Below are 22,569 nucleotides of genomic sequence, written 5' to 3'. Positions count from 1 at the left end.
ATTTTTAAAACCAGTAGGAGGCACACTGCTGAGGATACCTTCCAAAGGCTCTGCTTTCCCTGACAACTTGTGCCAGCAAGTGGAAGCCACCGTTTATAGAGGCCCCATTCTTGCTGTATGTTCGCATAAATAGAATCCATCTCTTTTTCTCTCTTTCATATGCACACGTGCCTGTGCATTCACAGGTACACATACAAACCTTGGCTCTGAAACTTGAGTCAGAATTGGTTGAATAAACACTGGGTAGAGAAAATTAAGGTATCTGAGATCAACATATGATAAAGTAAGATAATATATTCATTTCTACTTTCACCCACTTTCCAAGAAATTTCGTTTCCAAGAAACTTCTTTTTTTAACATCTTTCCACTTTAGCAGCTGACACTTTGACTGACATCTGGGTGCCATGATAAATTATTTCTCATAGCACCCCTGTGGGTGGAGCTCGGTTCAGGTGAAGAAGGCGTAACATAAATTAACTCATCTGCCCAAGGATACACTAAGAGTAAGAAATCAGATTTCTGTCTCTGATTCCCTGACTGTGGTTTATCTCATAGGCACGTCTCTGGCCTCTCACACAATAGCTTTTTTTTTTTTTTTTTTTTTTTTTTTATTATACTTTAAGTTTTAGGGTACATGTGCACATGTGCAGGTTAGTTACATATGTATACATGTGCCATGCTGGTGCGCTGCACCCACTAACTCGTCATCTAGCATTAGGTATATCTCCCAATGCTATCCCTCCCCACCCCCCCCACCACAGTCCCCAGAGTATGATATTCCCCTTCCTGTGTCCATGTGATCTCATTGTTCAATTCCCACCTATGAGTGAGAATATGCGGTGTTTGGTTTTTTACAGAGTCCTTCGTAGAATTCTTAGAGAACTAAACTAAATAATTCTGGGTCCTTTAAATTGAAATAAAAGTTATTATATGCCAGTCATTTGAACAAATCAAGCTTCCCTCCTAGTGTTGTTATATACCCACTCTCCCTCATACAAAACATTATATTCATCTTTGAAGAAAACTGTCATGGTAAAAAATGTAATTCATACATGTCTTCATATGTTTCTCCTTCACTGTCTTGTTCCTGTAAAGAAAAACATTGATAATGATTAATTTTTATTATTTAAAAAGTTGACACACATATTACATTGCTTAGACTTAAAATAAAGGCAACAATGTATATTTTTATAATTTGAACCACGTATTAAATGGTCCAGAGGAATAAATACTTAAAGGAGCCATACTGTGAATTATTTTTGAAAGAATAATTCAAATACTCAGTAAAACAATTATTGTATGTAAGTTTGGCTTGTTTAAAATATTTTTTTTCTCCTTAGAAATAGACTGGGAAGGCAAAAACAAAATTTCTTTTTCTATCTTGCTATATAAATCAGACGTGTAGTCAGACTTAAGTTTGTTCAGCACTACAGCATTATAATGAGTCAGTGTGATGACTAGTGTGTAACGTCTTAAGCATTTTAGATGAAATAAGATTAGAAATGGAAAAATATCATTGCTCATAAGGATTTTCATTTGTTTGTTTTGTACCAATACGGAGTGAATCATAATACTTGTGAAATATTCTGATTATGTCAATATAATATGAGAAGAGAAAAAAATCTGACCTCATCTAGATTTCCAGCACCTAAAAGATTAAAAAAATAAAATTTAATACATTTGTAATAAGGAAGCACTTTAATGTAAGATTATTGGATATGATATAATAATATTCAAAATAGTTCATAATCTAACAGAACTTATGCTTTATCAAAGATACAGAAATAGAAAATCAAATACGTACTTTAGATCTTTACTATGGCTTTTATTTGTGCTGGTGACTTAATTATAAAATCATTTCATTGGCTTTCATAAAATAATGCAAAGGGCTAAAAATAATTAATACACTGTTTATTACCTTTATGAAAAGGGATGTCCATTTGGTTTTCTGGGCTTGCATGGAAAAAGGTATTAAAAAATCACTGTTTCACACCTTTTTACTTATTAGTTCCCAAGGATTTGTTTTTATGTATCAAACAAATCAAGTTAATTGGATTAAAAAAATTTAATAAGAGTTCAGTATAATATCAAAACTAATTACTGAATATTGAAACAGAATCCAATATTAAGAGTAATAATATAATAATATTAATAATAAAAACAGTGTGGTGTTGGTATAAGAACAGGCAAATAGACCAATGGAATAGAGCAGAAAATTCAGTGACATACACAAATGTACATAAACACACCCATAATATACACATACACACACATAGAGCTGATATAATATAAAGGTAGCACTATAAATTAATGAGAAAAGGATGGATTGTTTAGAGTACAGTAAGGAGAAAACTGGCTCCATACATGAGGCAATTCTGGATTTCTACTAACTCCTCAAAGGGGACTGCAAAGAGATCAAAGACCTAAATATATTTATGTGATAAAGTCTACAGGAAAAAAATGAGAACATTTTTATTTTCTAGGAAAAAAGACTTCTTAAATAGCATGAATTACAAGGCAAAATTAATACATTTGATTATATCAAAATTTATTTACATTCAATGAAGGACACCATGGGCTAAGTTAATAGACAACTGACCGAATGGGAGAAGATATTTGCAATGTTTGAAGTTGACATGACATTAATGTCTGAAATATAAAGGAACCCCTACAAGTTAACTAGAAAAATATACCACTCCCAATACAAAAAATGGTCAAAAGGTAGAAACTGGCAACTTACAGAAGAAGAAACCACAAAGGCTTATAAGCAAATAAAGTGCTCAAACTCAAGAGTAAGCAGAGATATAGAAATTAAAAGGAGATATAATTTGATTCACATAAGAAAAAAATGGAAAGCTGAATAACAGGACCGATTGATGAGAGTGTAGATAGATGCATCTCTTCTGGAGAGCATGCCTGTCATACTCGGTCAACCTAAGTATTCCACAGCTCTTAGCAACCATTCCACTTCAGGGTATATATCTTAAGGATAAGTCTCTGAGAGGTCCGCATGGGGATGAATACAAGAAGGTGTATTGCATTGTTGTTTGTGGTACCAGTGAGTTTGAGGCAAGTGAAATGTGGATGCATACCATGGAGTACAGTGCAGTCGTTAACAGTAACAGGCTAAACACACACATGGTGATATGAATGGGCCCCAAAACCACATTATGCTGATTGTACAAAAAGACGAGAGAAACCTATAACATACTCTTTCTGTGAACTAAATACATGCATACATGTCACAATATGTGAAGAATTTGTGCAAACACACATACACATTAAATATGTTAGAATATTTGTCTGTAGTAAGGAAGGAGGAGAAAGGAAGTGAGTCATGAGGATAAGAGGGAATAAACAAATAAAACAAGAGAGGGGCCTTGCACAGACCAGTGATGATAATGACCCATTAATGAGCCTATAAGAATGAATAGCTCAAACTTCTGTACCTGAGTTTACAAATAAATAAATAAAATATGTTTTTGTCGTTTACCATCAGAGTGCGTGACACCATCTTGATTGTCTTCATTGACAGGGCTTCTGAAAACGAGAAAGAAGAAACAGTGAACATGGAACAAGCAGATGCTCACCTTACAATGAAAAAGGGAAAAGGATTATTTCATGAATTGTTCTTTTTTCTTGAACCTTTGCTCTGATTTAAAGCTTCAGACATCACTAGCATAGGCTTTAGCCTTATACTTCTGCTGCTCCTGTGGCAGAAAATGGAGAATTGGGAAACTGGAGTATAGCACCATCTATTCATAGTAGACTCATACAATTAATCCGTTGCTTCTGGAGGGTAATATGTTTCCCATTAAATTAGTAGTAAATCAACACTTCAATTCTGGGATTATGAGGGCATTTAATTGGTTCTATGGTACACACACAAAAGAGAATTCGTTCTAGGGCTGGGCACCATGGCTCACACCTGTAATCCCAGCACTTTGGGAAGCTGAGGCAGATGGATCACTTGAAGTCAGGAGTTCCAGACCAGCCTGGGCAATGGGGCAAAATGCCGTCTCTCCTAAAAACATTAGGTTGGTGCAAAAGTAATTATGGTTTTTGACATAAAACCAATGATAAAAGTCACAATTACTTTTGCACCGACCTAATACAAAAAATTAGCCTGGCATGGTAGTGCACGCCTGTAACCCCAGCTACTCAGGAGGCTGAGGTAGGAGAATTGCTTAAGCCTGGAATGCAGAGGTTGCAGTGAGCTAAGATCGCACCACTGCACTCCAGCCTGTGCAATAGAGTAAGATTCTGTCTCAGAAAAAAAAAAAATACTTACATAGTTCCAATCCCTGACTCCTTCCTTTTCTCCAGATGCTTTTGTCTTGGCTTCACTTTTATCACCCTGAACTCCAAGGTGCTTCATTCCAATGGCTTCACTCCAACTGCCCTTAATAGCATTATCAATACCTGGGCCTTACAAATCCCTAATTATGTATATGACCATTTATATTTTCTATTCCTATTCTCAGTTAATTAACATAGCTGGAGAAAATGGCCGTCAATTTTACTGACTCTGGACATTACAAACAATTGGTATTAAATCTCAGCTGTATCCCCCCTGCTTTTCTACAATCTCATCACTCTTTTTTGTGTAGTCAGCCTTCTCTTGCGTTGTCCTTCTCCATACCTATTAAAAATGTTTACCACTTTCTTCAATGTGTGATTCCTCTCCACTCCCCTATAATCAGATGACCTTGTTTCTTCTTTCACTGATGAAGCAGCAGTCATTAGGTGTGAGCTCTCTTAAGAAAATACATTTTCTTAACCCACAAACTCATCTGCAGTTATACTCATCCTTACCTTCTCTCTACTCTCTGCACCTGTGTTCTGAATTTCATCTGAATTCTCAGTAATTTTACTGAGAATCCATTGATTACCCCCTTTCTTCCATGTGTTGCTTTATTACTTATATTCTCCTTACTTCACTCTTTGCCCTTAAATCTCTCATTCTTTGTTTTCTCCCTCAGCCCAAGTTACTGCCATTCATAAGAAACAAACACTTCACTTTACCTCTGTGAATTCTTCACATTACCACAAGATATTCTTCCTTTATCCAGCCAAGCTAAGAAAAAATTGTCTTTATTCACTGACTCTACTTCCTCTTCTCTCACGCATTTCTTTCCGGACTGCAATCTTTCCCCTATTGCCACTTCTTCCCTGAGACTATTCTTAAAAATACTAGCTACCAAATCCACTGGACCCTCTCAAACTGCATCTTACTTGATTGCTTTGTAGCCCTGGACAGTATTGGCCATTTTGCCCTCTTTGAGTCTTCTTTGTTTGTTTCCATGAGAAATAGCTCCTGGCTCGCTTCTTGTCTCTCTGGCTACTACCTCACAATTTTCTTTGTGGTTTATTTTCTTTTGACTTCTCTTAAATGATGATGTTCTGTTGTGTTCTGGTCTTGGTTCTCTTCTTCTTTTTTCACTTTGCAGTTTTTCCTAAATGGTTTTATGTACCTCCATAGCTTTATATATGATCTTAATGTTGGCAAATTCCATGTTGAAATCTCTAGCCCAGGCTTCTCTTCTGAGATTCCGATTCAAATATATACATCTTGGGTGTCCTACAGCCAGTTCTGTATTATCATCTCAGAAACTGAGGTTTCCTCCTTTTAGCCCAGCCTAAACCTGCTCTCCCTACTAGGTTTCTTTTCTTGGTGGATGGCACCACAATTCACATATCTATCAAGCAGCAACTCATCCTTTGTTTTTCACTCATCTTCAGTCCCATGTCAAATCAATCATCAAATTACACCACTTCCCCGTACTAATTTACTTCCCATTTCCATTTCTCGTCTCTCCCGCTAGACACAAAAATAGGATTATATTATCTCTGGAGTGGACTGTTGCAGTAGTCATCTGGTCAGTGTCCTGGTAATCAGAATTATTCCTTCTCTTCCCTATCCTGATAGTCCCTTCTCCAACTTTTTCCATCTTTCTAACACAAAAATATGATTATATCACTCTCATGTCCCATAGTCAAACTCCTTAAAGAGTTAGGAAAGAATATTACTTGAACAAGAGATGCTGGTTGCAAAATGTGTGTTTCACCACATTTGAAGAATGTGGGCTGGAAGTGACTTTTTATCACTAAAACCATAAAATGGGCTCAGTGGATACATTTGTAACTCAGGAAGAACTGTCATGGATATCTGTCTCAGTCTCTACTTGAGATGGTAAATATAGGTAGGGACTAACTGTTAATCTAATAAACTCACTTTAAAAAAATAGAAAATTAAAAATTTAACTTATATATGCTTAGCTTTCTATTTGGGTAAGTGTAAAGGCCCTGTTAATTAACTCATTAAATTTGTCATGACAAGACACTTGTTTTCTTTAGTGAGTCTTTTTCATCCTTGGAACATTCAGAATTAAATACAGACATGATGGAATAAGCCAAACTCATAGTAAAAACAATTTGTGGAGTAAGTTTTATAACCATTGGGATAATGTATGTACAGTCAATTTTTTAAGTATCTGTAATATTTAAGAGATTTGTTACATTAGAAAATATTCAGTTAGACTTGTCACATCAATTTAAAATTTGTGGTGTAGACTTTCTAAATTTTAGTTGAAACATTAAGGAGTCTGGGTATTGAGTGTCAATGGCTGCTCACATCAAAAAAGGAGAGTCAAGTGAACATTATTAGTTCCCGATAAAAGAATACACCAAAAAATAAAAGAACTACATTTGATCCAGCCGCCTCTACCTCTCACTCTCAATGTATAGGAAATACAGAGGAGACAGGGACATATAGCTATATTATAGAGAGCAATCAGCAAAATCTAGATGATGGGGAACTATAGTATCCACAAACAACTTGATATCCTCAACAAATAAATTGCAAAGAATTAAAAAAAGACATGGAGAGTGAACTTATACCTTAAAAGAGAATAACAGGCCGGGCGCAGTGGCTCATGCCTGTAATCCCAGCACTTTGGGAGTCTGAGGTGGGTGAATCATCTGAGGTCAGGAGTTCGAGACCAGCCTGGTCAACATGGTGAAACCCCGTCTCCACTAAAAATACAAAAATTAGCCGAGTGTGGTGGTGGGCGTCTGTAATCCCAGCTACCTGGGAGGCTGAGGCACAAGAATCTATTGAACCCGGGAGGTGGAGATTGCAGTGAGCCAAGATCATGCCACTGCACTCTAGACTGGATAACAGAGCGAAACTGTGTCTCAAAAAAAACCCAAAAAACAACAACAAAATACAAAACATATATGCCAACGTAGATGTGTATACTTTGGATTCTTATTCAAACAACTTAAAACACATACATGTTGTAAGAGATAATTGGAAATTTGAACACTGACTTGGTATTTTATATTAATGCACAGAATCTATTTTTTTAGGAATAACTACTGAAATATTTATAGATGAAATTATATGATGTTTTGTATTAGTTTCAAAATAATATAAGAGGCAAGTGGGTGAGGGTATAGATAAGACAAGATTGGCCATGAGTTTATAGTTGTCGAAGTTGGTGAAAGGAACATGGAGGCTCGTTATACTATTCTTCCTGCCTTTTATATGCTTAACATTTTTTACAATAAATATACTTCTTAAAAAGCATAAGAAAAATCTAATTGCAAATGCTATTGGATATTTAAGGGAACTGGATATGGTTCAATTTAATAGATTTATGAGAGTCATTTAAATTCTTGGGAGGATTTTGCTTAGTGGGGTGATTAAGTGTGTTCATTCAGATATTTGGAATGTTTAAAAATGAAATTAAATATGTTAATATATACATGCAATATGAAACATCGCAAGAAGTTTCATTAACCACATTTATAAACAGAACTATTGATTTGAAAGAATTTAGTTTGAGCCATGTGAGTTGTCCAATCATTAATCAAAGATCCCCTGAAAATAATTCTAATTTAAATACAAATTACTAGATGTATAAATAAAATAACAAGTCACATAATATAAATTTAAGTACTTAAAGGAAAATAGGCCTTTGCATTACTAACTTTGATGAATTGAATATTAATTAAAAAGATGAAAATACTTAAGACATTAAAATACACTGACATTTTACAGAGTAAAATCCATAGCTCTTTTTATGGCATACAAGGTTCTTATGATCAATCTTGCCCTGTAAAGCTTTATTTCTCATATTTCCTTTTCTTACATTATCTTCTCACATATTAACAGTAAACTCACATGCTGTCTGAACTCTCTCTGGTTTCTTGTTCCTTCATGCTCAGCCCACGCTTCCCTTCTTTGGAATAATCCTCCCTTCTCAGCATCCCCTGCTTGTGGTCCTCCCATTCTTTTTTTTTTTTCTTTTTTTTTCTTTTTTTTAAGACAGAGTCTCACTCTGTTGCCCAGGCTGGAGTGCAGTGGTGCAAACGTGGCTCACTGCAACTTCTGTCTCCCGGGTTCAAGGGATTCTCCTGCCTCAGCCTCCCAGGTAGCTGGGATTCTACAGATGCCTGCCACCACGCCCGGCTAATTTTTATATTTTTAATAGAGACAGGGTTTCACCATGTTGGCTAGGCTGGTCTTGAACTCCTAACCTCAGGTGATTCACCCGCCTCAGCCTCCCAAAGTGCTAGGATTACAGGCGTGAGACACTGCACCTGGCCTCCATTCTTTAAGCCTCTCCTTAAACAGTCCTTTCTTTGTGAAGTTGTCCCTGATTTCCTTAAGCCTAATCATTGCATTGCTTCTCTGCATCATCCATCCATTCATCCATTATAGTGATTATTCTGTATTCCTTCGTAATTATGGGGTAATTGCTTCAGGTCTCTCTTTTCACTACCAGGCCATAAACTCCTTAAGGAAAGGGATTGTCACTTTGCTAGTTAATTTATTATTATGATTATCCTTTTAGAGAGTTATTAGAATAATTCCTGTCATGATAGGCTTTCGATTTTTTTGATGAATTAACAATATTCCAGTAGTAACAAGAGACTAACTTTTATTACTAAAGCAAATTATCATTGGTGAAAAGGATGTTAAATCAAAAAGATCACCAGATTTAAGCAATTTACTTCCTAAAACACCTGTATGAATAACAAATACTTCTAAAAGGAAGGGTATTTGCATAGCACATTCATACACGTGTGTCTGCACATTTATGCAAAGCATTTATTACTTGTAGACAATGTTTGCCTGCACACATTTGTTTTATTTATGGACCCCAAATTATAGCATATGAATCTTAGTGCCACTTTATATAGGCCTGAATTTATAATATGTATATTATTAATATTCAATAAATATGAAATAGTGACTATAATAGCAATGATGGTGAAGAATAAAAGGAAAAGAGATGAGGAAAATAAATAGGTGCAGGTGCCATGAGTAAATCCAGATCAAACTGTCAGCAAATTCGCTAAGGGTTCCAAGCATTGAGAAAAGCCCCATACAGAGAGTAAGAGAAAAACAATGGAACCAGTCACAGCCCAAGTCATAAGAAACTGAGCAGAAGGAGGGGGTGAATGAGAAGAAAAGGAAGCTTATCAGTTATGATAATAGGTCTATTCAATAAGGCCTCTCACTATAGATCTTTGTTTTTATGCTATAGCATGTAGAATTAAATAGGAAAAGTAAAGTTAATGACTGTCATTTTTAGAAAGCTTATTAGTGCTTTATTTCCTGATGTATAAAGATGTAAAACTGTTGACCTCTATACTTTTCTTTTCTTTTTTTTTGGAGACAGGATCTCACTCTGTCCCCCAGGCTGGAGTGCAGTGGAGAGATCATGGCTCACTGCAGGCTGGACCTCTCAGGCTCGGGGATCCTCCTACCACAGCCTCCCAAGTAGCTGAGACGACAGGCACGTGTCACCATGCCCAGCTAAACTTCTGTACATATGCGTGTGTGTGTGTGTGTGTGTGTGTATTTAAATTTAAAATACAATATAACTTTGACCTCAACTACTTTATTTTCAAAGTTATTTAGGATTGCTGATTCTCACCTGTCTCGAATCTTTTATGCTCTTAAGACATCCAGACTTGAATGATATGATATCAAGTTACTTCTGGGAACAGCTTTAGGAGTAGGCAGAACAGACTGCAGATGATAAAGTCCACCTTGTCTTTTTTTTTTTTTCTTTTTCTTTTTTTGAGACGGAGTCTTGCTCTGTCGCCCAGGCTCACTGCAAGCTCCGCTTCCCAGGTTCACGCCATTCTCCTGCCTCAGCCTCCTGAGTAGCTGGGACTGCAGGCGCCCGCCACCACGCCCGGCTAATTTTTTGTATTTTTAGTAGAGACGGGGTTTCACCGTGTTAGTCAGGATGGTCTCAATCTCCTGACCTTGTGATCTGCTCTCCTCGGCCTCCCAAGGTGCTGGGATTACAGGCGTGAGCCACCCCGCCCGGCAAGTCCACCCGGTCTTCTAAAATTCCTTCCTTGATCCCAATTAGAGATTCCACTCTACGCCCTAGGGAGAATTGTAAACCTTAGGGAAGCCATTGCTCCCCGCTGCTCTAATGCCTGGCTCCTGCAATTCTTCCCTCTCTCCACCCTTATCATTATATGTATATTATATGTATTATATATATATATATAATATTATATATATTATAATATATAATTATATATATATATATTTGTAGACGCAGGGTTTCATCATATTGCTCAAGCTGGTCTTGAATTCCTGGATTCATGTGATTGGCTCACCTCGGCCTCCCAAAGTGCTGGGATTATAGGCATGAGCCACCATGCCCAGCTGGCCTTTTACTTTATTGGCTATTCATGCATTTAGCTTTTAATTATCAGCAGGTTTTTTTTTTTTTTTTTTTTAAAGAAGGAGGAAGAAATCTACATGACACATTAAACCTTGTTCTATACCTGCCTTACTGGGAGTAAAATCTTGCGGCCTTTTCTCTGGAACATGTCTTCCTATATTTAACCCACGAGGAATTTGAAAACTGACTTGTTTAAGCCAACACTTTCCAACTGGTGTGAGAGAAGACTATCTGGCAGCTGGCTACTGATACGGCAAGTCTCAAGTTTCAGAACATTTTAAGCATCTCTAATTAATAAAAAGGTTATAATGGTAAATTCTTACTTTTCCTCCAATTTTACAGACAAAAAATAAAACACACACATAAACAGAAACCAAAAAACCCTTTAAACTAACTATGAATGACTTCAGGGTAAGAACTGTTGAACCTTCCCTTTTCTAACCTTAGTCACTTCCCATTATTTATCATTTTTTATTACATCACTTTTCCTGTCTCATTACTATTAATAACCATGTAATTTGTTTGATATGCCAAAACACAACCATTGATTCTGTTTCAATATGAAAAATTATGATGTTAAAATTATAATTTAAAAAGGTACCAAGAAATGTATTACACTAAAAGGTGTTGATTTGAACATTAAAAATGATAAACATGCTCTTTTGACCCATTTCATTTTCTCTTCAAATGCCTGAGTAAAATAGCAGAAAATGTAACAAACTGATTTCTGACCACTAGGTGGGGAAACAATACAATTTAAAATACAATATAACTTTGGCCTCAACTACTTTATTTTCAGTTATTTAGGATTTCTGATTCTCACCTGTCTGGAATCTTTTACACTCTTAAAACATCCTGACCTGAATGATATGATTGCAAGTTACTTCTGGGAACAGCTTTAGGAGTAGGCAGAACAGGCTGCAGATGATAAAGTCCACCCTGTCTTCTAAAATTCCTTCCTTGATCCCAATTAGAGATTCCACTCCACATGCTAGGGAGAACTGTAAACCTTAGGGAAGCCATTGCTCCCCGCTGCTCTAATGCTTGGCTCCTGCAATTCTCCCCTCTCTCCATCCTTACCATTTTTCCCTCTTGACTGGATCTTTCCATCAGCCTACAAAAGTGCTGTTATTTCCATCTTTAAAAAGGCTCTTGATCTCATTTCTCCCATCAGTTACTGTTCCATTTCTTTGGTTGCCCTTTCTTTGTAAAGGAGTTGTTTATATTTGCTCTGTCCAATACCTCTCCTTTCATACTCTTTTAAAGCCATTTCAATCAGCCTTGTATCGCCACCACTCCTGACAACTTCCCCTGCACTGACCTCCACAGTCCTCACTTTTTGGCCTCCACCAGCACCTGACACAGTTTCTCACTGACTCCTCCTTGGATGCTTCCTTTCCTGGGCTTCCAAGACCCCGGCGTTATTGATTGTTCCTGTTATTCTCCTTTGCCCCTTCTCCTCCTCCCAGGCCTCAGAGAGTTACAGTGCCCCAGAGCTCAGTTCCTTTCTTCTCTGTTTACACTCCCTTCCTTGGTCATCTTAACCAGCCTTATGACTTTCAGTGTGGAATGTGTTCCTATTTCTCTCCTATTTTAAACCCAGAACTTCTTACCCAATTGGATGCTTAAAAGGTACCTCAAACTTAACATAGCCATGACCTCCAGATCTTCCTCACTTTTGTTAAACAAAACTTGTTCACCTTTGTTAAACAAAATCTAGGAGGCCATTTTTTTTGGACTAAATTCCTGCACTGGGCCCCAGAAGACCAGATTAAAAATCAAAATGGAGTCACCCACGCTCACCAAACTGAAACTGAGTTGTTATCTGGCCTTTTGGGAAATCAGGAGAGAGAGAGAATGGCCTAGCTGCCTGAAGAGGCCAGTTTTCGCTTTCTGTCATAATAATGAAGCTCTGTTTTAATCTTTACAGGAAAGACTGACCTGAAGTAACCTGATGTTAACCAACCCATTATCTTTCTATTGTTCTATCTCCCTGTACCTGCCTTACAAGGAAAGTAACTTTGAAATGACCAATCCACTTTTTGGTTTTTGTTTCTGGTTTCTTTAGTACTTTTTGTTTATAAAGCCAACCTCCTCTGCTTCAATCTTTGGAACACTTACTTTATTTTATGGAACAAAGTGTTGCCCAATTTTAGATGTGCAAATAGAAACTCTTGAGATCTTTAGATCTGTTGTGATTTTAACATCTTCATCCTTTGACATCTTCAGCCTCCTCATGGTGGTGCTTGGGCTGATGGAAGCATGATACTTACAGTTGCTTGGGCCAAAAGCGCTGGAACCACCCATTCTAGATTCCCATTTTCCTTCATACACTAAATCCAAATTCTTTTGTCTCTCTCTTCAAAATACACCCAACATATGGACACTTCTCACCACCTCCACTGTTCCCGTCATGGTCAGTGCTACTGCATACCTTGCCTGCATTTCTGTCATATCTAACAGATTTCCCTGCTTTGACAATTGTCTACCTACGGTCTCTTCTCAGCATAGCCATTAAGGTGATTTTTATAAAGCACAAGTCAGAAAACATCACTGCTCTGATGTAGCTCTTTGAGTGGTTCCCATTTCACTCAAGATAAGCGCTGCAATCTCTATCATGGCTTACAAGGCCCTACATAAGCTGACTCTTTCCCTACCATTCCTTCCCTTGCTCTCTCTACCTGCGCTCTGTGCCTAGAACAGTCTTCCTTCATGTCTAACTCCCTTACTTCCTTTGAATCTTTGCTCAAGTATCATTTTCTATTAGGTTGGTGCAAAAGTATAAATATATACTTCTCTCAAGCAGCAACATGCTGTCCCCAATGCCACCCTCACACTCCACCTCCACCACTTACCTCTGCTCCGTTTTCCCTTTAGGAAATATGTTAGGAAGTATCAAGTGCTAATACCATATTCTTTACCTGTTTATTATTTATTTACTTTTGAGATAAGGTCTTGCTCTGTCACCCAGGCTGGAGTGCAGTGGCACAATTATGGCTCACTGCAGCCTCGACTTCCTGGGCTGAAGCAATTCTCCTGCCTCAGCCTCCTGAGTATCTGGGTCTACAGGCATGCACCATCATGCCCAGCTAATTTTCAAATGCTTAGTAGAGACAGGGTCTCGCTATATTGCCCAGGCTGGTCTCAAACTCCTGAGCTCAAGCGATCCACCCACCTCTGTCTTTCGAAGTGTTGGGATTACAGGTGTGAGCCACCGTGCCCAGCCCTGTTTATTATTTTCATTTCTTTAGTTTCTTGGTCCCTGCTTTGCAGGGGTCTTTGTTTGTTTACTAATATTTCCTGAACTCCTATTACAAAAGCACAATGTAGTGGCTCAAAAAATACTTGTTGCATGACTGTAAAGGAAATCTATTAGATCTTGACTTGAGAGTGGTCTTTGATTAGAAAAGGGAGGACTGTTTGCAGGTTGGCAGAGGGAATGTTTGGGAAATACTCATGTATGTGTTTTGAGGACTGGTGCTGTGAGAAGCACAGAAACACCTATATCTTTCACAATTCTTCTTACAGACTACCCCATACATTGCCCCTTCATGTGAAATATAAACTTTTGAGCCCGAACATCAAGGCCCATTTTGGTTTCATTTCCTCTATGTATTTCTAGCTTCCCCTTCTTGGGGAAAATTTTCTAACCCAGAGATTTCTTCGTTGTGGAATTTACTTGAGCTTTCTGATGGGAGCTTGAAAGTCTTTCACTGTACATATTTTCCCTTTTGAAAAAACAAAGTAGCTGGATATCATGGAGGATTAGAGGCTTTAAATTGACATCCATAAATTCAAATGCCTTGAAGGGTGTGCAGCCCGTTAATATAAATGCACAACGCAGGTCATATGTAAGATAATAGCCAGGAAGCTGCTCTAGCACCTTCTACTTACTATCCTTAAACCCCCAAGAAAGCATATTAAAGTTAAAAAATGGTGGTGTTTTTCCATGACGAATATGTTTTCTATCCTTTCCCTAAATTGTAGTCATCAAGCATGTCAGGGAATCTGTCAATCCAATATTGTTATTAACAGTTTCCATTACATGGATTATGGATATTAAGTATTTTGTTGTAAGGAACATCAATCTGGTAGGGGAATTCAAGTGAAGGAAAATCAAATTGTACTAAATATGTTGAGATATTACTTATTTGTGATAAAGGAGAATCATGTTAAGCAATTTTCTACAAGAAGAAAGGGAATATCTAGTCCATTTTGTCTTAAGGATTTATGCTTGCCATTGTCTGAATATTCTTCTTAAAATGACATTCCATTTTATTCCAACCTTCCACTTGCTTTTTCCTTTACCAACTATTCTATTAAATCCTGGATAAAGAGCCCATGCATAGCAACCCCTACAGTGCTGACATTTCTGAAAAATATCATCTAAGAAAATTCAAGCAAGAGCAGGCTTGAATAAAAGTTTCCTAGATGTTAACGCCCAGCCAAAAATTCTGATGGATGAGAGAAAATCTGTATTATTGTTTAATTAAAGAGGCTATTTAGCATAGTAGTTTAAAGCACACTTACTTTGGATTCAGACTACATTGGTTGAAATTTTTATTCTACACTATTTTGTGATCTTGGAGAAGTTACTTGGCTTCTTTGCAGAGCTAAAGTTCCATTTCCTCATCTGTGAAATAATGATGATACTATCTAATCAATAAGGTTATAGAGATGATATATGTAAAAGTCCTAGCACCTCATAAGCAGTCAGTAAAAATATGGTGATGGAGTGGTGGTGATCGTGATAGTGGAGGAGTTGGGGATGTTGATAGTGGAGGAGTTGGTGGTTCTCAAGAAAGCTTCAGAACTTTTTAAAAGACAGTGGAAATTTTCTTCTATAAAGGCTTAACGGGAAACCCAACATAAAACAGATAAATAAGAATGGCTCAGAACTGAGCAATTCTAGGGGTATTTGCACTGCCAGCTTGGCCAGCTCGGCCAGCTCAGCCAGCTCTTCTCCCTGCCAGCTGCCCACTTTTGTAGACCCAGAAGTTTCCCATGGAACTCTCAGCATTTGACCAAGCACAGTTTGAAAATCTACGGCAAGAGACTAGGAAAGAAATCGCAAGATAATCTTTTGCTTACTTTAGGTCAAACGGAGGTTTAATGTTTCTGGGAGGTAGGCTTGGGACTGGTGGTTGTGATGGGTGAGATGCTGGCAGTGGTGGTTGGCTGGCCGGATGGGATGGTGGAGGTGGTGGCAGGGAAGTTGTGGAGTAAGACGTCTGGCCTTTGCTAGTACCTAAGAAGCAAAGCAAACAATACCATGAATTAAGACAAATCTTCAAAAAGAAGATTGTTAATTGCAAACATAGTTGGCTACAGATAAAATACTTTGGCAAAAATTAACAACTGGCTATATGGAATTTTCAATAAAGAGTATGTTTATTTTATTATTATTACTACGTTGTGTGCTATATATCTTTTGTGAGACAGGGTCTCGCTCTGCTACCCAGGCTGGGGTGCAGTGGCTCCATCATGGTTCACTGTAAGCTCAGACTCCTGGGCTTTCGGGATCTTCCTGCCTCAGCCTCCTGAGTAGCTGGGACTACACGCGTGCACCACAATGCCCATCTAAATTTTTTTTTTAATGTTATACTTTTTGTAGAGATGAAGTCTTGATATGTCGCCCAGGCTGGTTTTGAACTCCTGGGCACAAGCAATCCTCCTGCCGTGACCTCCCCAAATGTTGGGATTACAGGTGTGAGCCACTATGCCCGGCCTTATTCATCCTTTACATCAATAAGATGTATTACATATATGTATATACGCATAACACACATACACACAGTGTTTTTCCTGGTTGTTAAACATTTATCAGCATAGCGTTGCTGGTACCTAAAAAATTTCTAGGTTCTATCTGCTAAATAGTGACTAGAATCAGTTGTTTCTATATCTTTCCTCTTTGTTTTGATCCTCTTCCTCTCACTCAATCCTCCATCGACTTTCTGGTTTCATATATTGGGCTTTGGAATTACGCAGGTTGCCTTGTTTTCCTAAATATGGAATTTTAATTTCTTTCTCATTTTGGGGTGATTTTCTGAGAGGAAAAGAGGATAATATCTTGACAAACATTTTGTTTTAATTTTACCTGCCTTTGAGTACAAATGAGGTCATTTTTTCATGTTTATAACCATTTTCCTTTTTTTTTTTTTCCTTGTGAGAGGGAGTCTAGCTCTGTCGCCCAGGCTGGAGTGCAGCGGTGCGATCTCGGCTCACTGCAACCTCTGCCTCCCAGGTTCAAGTGATTCTCCTGCCTCAGCCTCCTGAGTAGCTGGGATTATAGGTGCCTGCCACCATGCCCAGCTAATTTTTATATTTTTATTGGAGACGGGGTTTCTCTTTGTATTTTTAGTAGAGATGGGATTTCACCATGCCCGCCGTTGTGCCCATCTAATTTTTGTATTTTTAGTAGAGACAGGGTTTCACTGTGTTGACCAGGCTGGTCTTGAACTCTTGACCTTGTAATCCACCCGCCTTGTCCTCCCAAAGTGCTGGGATTACAAGCGTGAGCCACCGCGCCTGGCCTCCTTTTAATTGTATTATTTATTCAAATACTTTGCCTATTTCAAAATTAGTGTTTTCCTTTTCTCGGTTTCTAAAATATTTTTATTAAGGATATTAATCTTTTTGTTTCTTAACTGGACCAACTGAATGTAATTAGGCTGCTTTGGATCCTGCTTTTGCCTGTCCATACATTAAAAATATAACACGACGAAGAAAACCTCTCTTTACAAACTTCAAAAAAATACGGCACTTCACTGTAAATTTCCTTAGAAGGGTAATGCCAAGGTTTTACACAGCATATGACACAAACACATTCCTAATTTCTTCTAGATATTTCTCCCTCTTGCCAAAGCTCTTCACTTAGGGTAACTGCTGACCATATTGCCCTCTCTCTTCATTCTCTGACCTCACCCTAGTGTTTCCCTTCTTCCTGGAGTCTTAAAATCTGCTCGGCCCTGCACTGCAGACTCGAGACCCTCTAGGCCAGGTACAGTTCCCACAAGAATAGTTCTTCTTTTGCAGCTATTTTTTGGGGATGGAGGTAGACAGAATTAGTTCCCCTATAAATCTCATGAATAAAAAATTCCAACTCAAGATATTTATGTTAGAAATGTTGAATCCGGTTCGGTTTTGTCCTAACTAAAATAAAAATTTTTGGATATATCAGACTTTTCCTCTAATCTATTCAATCAATCCTTTGGTGTATAATTTCTGTCACTACATTGTCTTTAGGAAGGCCTTCCCTAATTTGAGAACAGATAATTATAAACAGTATATTTTCTCCTACTTCGCTGTGGCTTAGTTTTTTTTGTTGTTGTTGTTTTTTGTTTTTTACATTTAACACTTTAAAACTATTAGTAATTTATTTTGGAGTTTGGTGTGAGATAGAGATTTAATTTTATGGTGATTGTTGTTGTTGCTCCTAAATCATTTAGCAAACGTTCTGCACCATTTGTCTGATAAGCTATTACTTACCAATTTGACATGCCTCTTTTATCATAGAATAAACATTAAAAAGTCTAGTGAATGTGACAGATGAAAATGGCATCCAGTTATTTTAATTCATAAATAATATGGTTCAGTAGATTCATAAATGATTTAAAAGCTGTACCCAAAGAGAATACGCCTCTGTGAGTAGATGTTAATAAACCGTCCAAATAGAGAGAAAAATATTTATTAGCCATCTGTGACTTATCCTTTCATGGAAAAGATTTTGACAAGCAGGAGGCATTACCCTGGGAGAGTGACTTAAGGCCAACAAGTGAGAAGTTATAGAAATGGTGTAGGGAATGGTGAGTCCTTTGAATTGGAAACACTGAAAACTGACTTTCCCAAACCCAGGCTTTCTGCCTTTACACAGGCTTATGAGACTCTAATGGGCCCTCTGTGGTTCTGCTTACTCGACATCTATTCTCCTTTCTGTGGTTATACTAACTTGAGAAACCCAGGAAGGGGTGTGCTTGCTCTTCTACCAGACTTGGAACTAGAAGGGGGTCCTCCTTGAGTTGCCAGCAGCAGTCTTGCCACTGCCAGAGTAGGGCTCGCCTGAGAGTGCAGCAAAACCAGAGGGAAGCAGGGCAAGAGATGGAAAGGGACTGGTTAAATTTTTAAGAAAAATTAGTTTTGGACAATTGTCAAAGATAATTTGAAAGACATAATGAGGCACTAAACTAATTGAACATACTCTTCCTCATCAAGCTTGGGAGAACATATACTGAAGTCTTCCTATGTTACACTACTATGTGGCAGTGAAACACTTTGCTTTGCAAAACGGGTGGTCACTTTCAAATACTGCTAGGAATACATTTGCATGTATACAAAATAATTCTAAGGAAAAGCATCTTAGTTTTTCTGGAGGAAAAAACCAGTTAGACTTACTTTAATGTCTAACGATTGACATTAGAGTCTAATGATTGACTCTAAAATCTCAATCTGGACTTTATAAAGTGTACTAAAATATAATTAGAAATATTAACATCCTCAAAAGCAAAAATATGTTTTTATTCTGATGGAAAGAAAGGGGATGAATATTGAACTATAGTAAAATGAGCAAAGAAATAGAAACAATAAAGATAAAAATATCTGGGAATAATGATATTAAATAATGTTAATTAATCATGCAATTTTTGGCAAGCACCATACTAGGCATTCTACATATGTAATCTTATTTATTCTGTATAACAGCCCTATGGGGGTATATGTTATTATCTAGCTTCCATTTGATAGTTAAGAAAACTACCCAAGTTCAGAGAATTAGTAAGCCGTAGCGGTGGGTTTCAAACTTGGCCAGAATTTGAACTCTAGTCATTTTTTTTATGATGTCTATGCACTTTCTGCTATGCTCTAATGCTTCTCAAGGTAATTAAATGAAAATTATTAGTAAGCTAAAATAGACATTAGCAAACTGTCCTACAATCTGGGCATAAGTTCAGCTTTTTTGATTTGTATTTTTCCTCTTAGTGTGATTTTATGAGTGTTTTCAGTTTAATGCAGGAAAGACCTGGCTCTAGAGACTGTAAGGCTCACATATCGGGGTGTTCTGGATGCTAAATTCAGATGCCTTAGAATTTGATTTTGGAAACCAGAAAGCAGGGATGTAAACATTCAAGCTAGAAGGAAATAGGCTCTTAAAGATAAATGACTGATACTAGCTGGCTGGAAAAAAAAGCTCTCAAGAACTGAAATCGGGGAATTTTGAAATAGCATAAAAGAACTTAGAAGATACAAAATAAGGGGAAAGAGCAAAAAGTTTAGACCTCAGTTGGCATTACAAATTGGGGATGTGCAATTTGAGAGCTAACACCTAAAACTCTGATCTGCTTATGGATCTCATCTCCCAAAGCTCAGGGGGGAATGCCTGGATATCTGTGATTTGAAAGTACTGGAACTGAAAAGACCACGTGGAATGTTTTCCTCAAAGAAAGACAGGATTGTGCAGGGATATGGATCCCTGTAGTAGTGGGCAGAGCTGGTCTTCTGGACAGTGCAGGATGGTTCAGCAGCAATGAGCTAATCAGATGAATTTGCAACCTACTGCCCACTGTTGTCCTGAGACAGACTGAGGAACTGTGCTCTGAGCATTTTAACAGGAGATCAAGGCTTCAAGAAGGACATAATAGGCATCTTGCTAATAAGTCAAGTGGGAGCTTGAGTGACTAATGACAAAAAAAATAAGGAAAATTGGTTATATTTATATTAGGGAACAGTTTATACCAGTCACAGAAAAATGGGGAGAATTGCAAATAACAGGGAGTGAAATTGCAATATCTTCTAGAACGCAAAAACAATTCTTAAAAATCTAGGCAGTTAATAACCTCTGACTCAAACTTTTCATCCTTTTTAATTTTGGAAGTTTGGAAGAGATCTTGCACAAGTCACGTTCCCCTGCTCAGGCCTGCTGAAATGGGCGGAGCACCGGGGCCATTTTATCACGAGGAAATGACCAGGAGAGACTTTCCATGAGTCAGTGGGTGCTCAGTGGTTATCTGGCCCTGCCTTGAAGAATGGTTCCAGGTTCACTGAAATGCAGGCTACCCAAAATGGTGAGATTTTGTCAGGATCTAAAACTCTATAAACAGAAAAGTGGATTTGAGGGCAATGGAAGATGGAGCAGGGACAGAAGAGGTGGAAATGAATAGAGAGGACCCAACGAGTGGTGGTATACTCATGGGAAATGGAAATTGTATTACTTCACAAACTTTGCCTTTTATGTATTTCTGTTGGTCAAAAATGCTGGTTCTGGATACTTTTACAACATTCTGGTAACAAAGATCTATGAAGACTTAGGATATCTACCTTGTAGATTCTAATGTTTGTGACTTTTGACTAAGAAGGTACCTAAAGTCTTCATGTCCAGAGGGGCATAAGGAACATGTGGAGATCTGGTTCTCAATTTCCTTTTTAAATCCATGGATTCCTTAACAACACCAAAGACGTTATACCATATTGCTGCTCCCAATTGCCACAAAACCCTGACCCTAGACTTGGCATTTCTAATTCTGGTTTTCTTGGGGTGTCTTAGACCAGGCATTAGAAAACTTTGATTTTATCTCCAGCTCTATCACCAAAGAGCTATTTGTCTTTGGCAAATCACTTAATCTCCATGTGATTTAGTTTCTCCATCTGTCAGATGGGAGTAATCGAGCCCTAACTACCTCAAAGGGTTTAAGGATGAAATAAGCTAATACATGTGAAAGCATCTTAAAAAGTCTGAAGCATTGCATAAACATAAAAGATGGTCACACAAGGCTGAGGGATGCCACATATAAAATCATTTCTAAGTTACTTTAACTTAAGAAATTTGGAAATTATTTAATTTCATCATCTATTTGTTTGAGAATTATTAAGCATTTGTCTCAGATTTTAGCCGTGGGCTGGCAACTCGGCATATAGACTTTTATTTTCTCTGGGCCAGTATAGGTACATAGCATTTCCCATTCAAACAAGAAGAAAAGCTCTAGCAACTACATGGCGCTGCCAGAGTCTATATTGGTGAACTCTGCACTAAGTAGTTTGTAAAACTATTTGAGTGGACACTTAATGGAATCTCTTATGGTTGCATGGCCACATACAGTCATTTGCACCTAAACTAAACACAGAATTTCTCAGGACTGAGTCTCACTGAGATCTTACCACATTTACCATAAAGGTTGTTTGTAATCCCCTTCATTCCCAGACCCTACCCTTGCCTTCCTCACGTACCACAGATGACCTTACCTCTTATTTTACTAAGAACATGGAGAATGCCCCATCTGACTATCTCCACTTGCCCTGCGTTCTAACTGAAAATCTCCTGATATCTTGCTCTCCCGTTTTTCTATTGCTCCAGATTCTCTGGAAAGATGGCATTCCTCCTTGCACATACTAACAATGGCATTTTAGTTCCCATCAGTGCCTGCTTCCTCGTACAGCCCACTCCCTTTATTATTAACTCCTTCATTGCATCAAGCAAGAAACATTCACTAAGCACTTACCATGTGCTCTGAACTGTGCGTTTCATCTTTTCAATGCACTTTCCATCTTAAACATGGTCTGATATCTTCAACTCTATAGAAGAACAACAGTATCCTTTTTTAACCTCTTCCCCCACCCTAGATACCAGCTGATTTTGTTCCTCTTGTTCATGGCCAAACTTCTTGGAAAAAACCCCTACATTTGCTACTTCTATATCTTAAATGTGTTTGGATGGCCTCATGGAGAAGTAAAGAATGAAAGGCTTAGGTTTAAATTCAGATTCAACCACTTTTATATCAACCTTCCAGTTTTTATTACTCAATATGAAGACTTGGTTAAGTTGCTTGACATCTCCAAGTCTTCATTTTCTCATCTGCGAAAT

At 37.8% G+C, this 22,569-nt stretch overlaps 1 protein-coding gene across 5 annotated transcripts in view; it reads right to left on the bottom strand.

Moving 5' to 3' along the window:
- Window positions 1-22,569, bottom strand: part of FYB1 (FYN binding protein 1) — a 168,246-nt gene that overhangs the window by 32,587 nt on the left and 113,090 nt on the right. For all 5 annotated transcript variants that reach the window (XR_008625387.1, XM_034960140.4, XM_034960138.4 and 2 more), the window contains exons 3-6: window positions 15,813-15,969; window positions 3,494-3,540; window positions 1,629-1,648; window positions 1,053-1,087 (exon numbers count right to left, since the gene is read on the bottom strand). Coding sequence is in view for 4 of the 5 variants with exons in the window: in XM_034960140.4 (XP_034816031.2) it covers window positions 1,053-1,087; window positions 1,629-1,648; window positions 3,494-3,540; window positions 15,813-15,969 (259 nt within the window). In the remaining variant the exon portion in view is untranslated. The remainder of the gene's footprint in view (window positions 1-1,052; window positions 1,088-1,628; window positions 1,649-3,493; window positions 3,541-15,812; window positions 15,970-22,569) is intronic.

Source organism: Pan paniscus, chromosome 4 (assembly GCF_029289425.2).
Source record: "Pan paniscus chromosome 4, NHGRI_mPanPan1-v2.0_pri, whole genome shotgun sequence".
NCBI lineage: Eukaryota > Metazoa > Chordata > Mammalia > Primates > Hominidae > Pan > Pan paniscus.
This window is presented reverse-complemented; position numbering and strand designations above follow the sequence as displayed.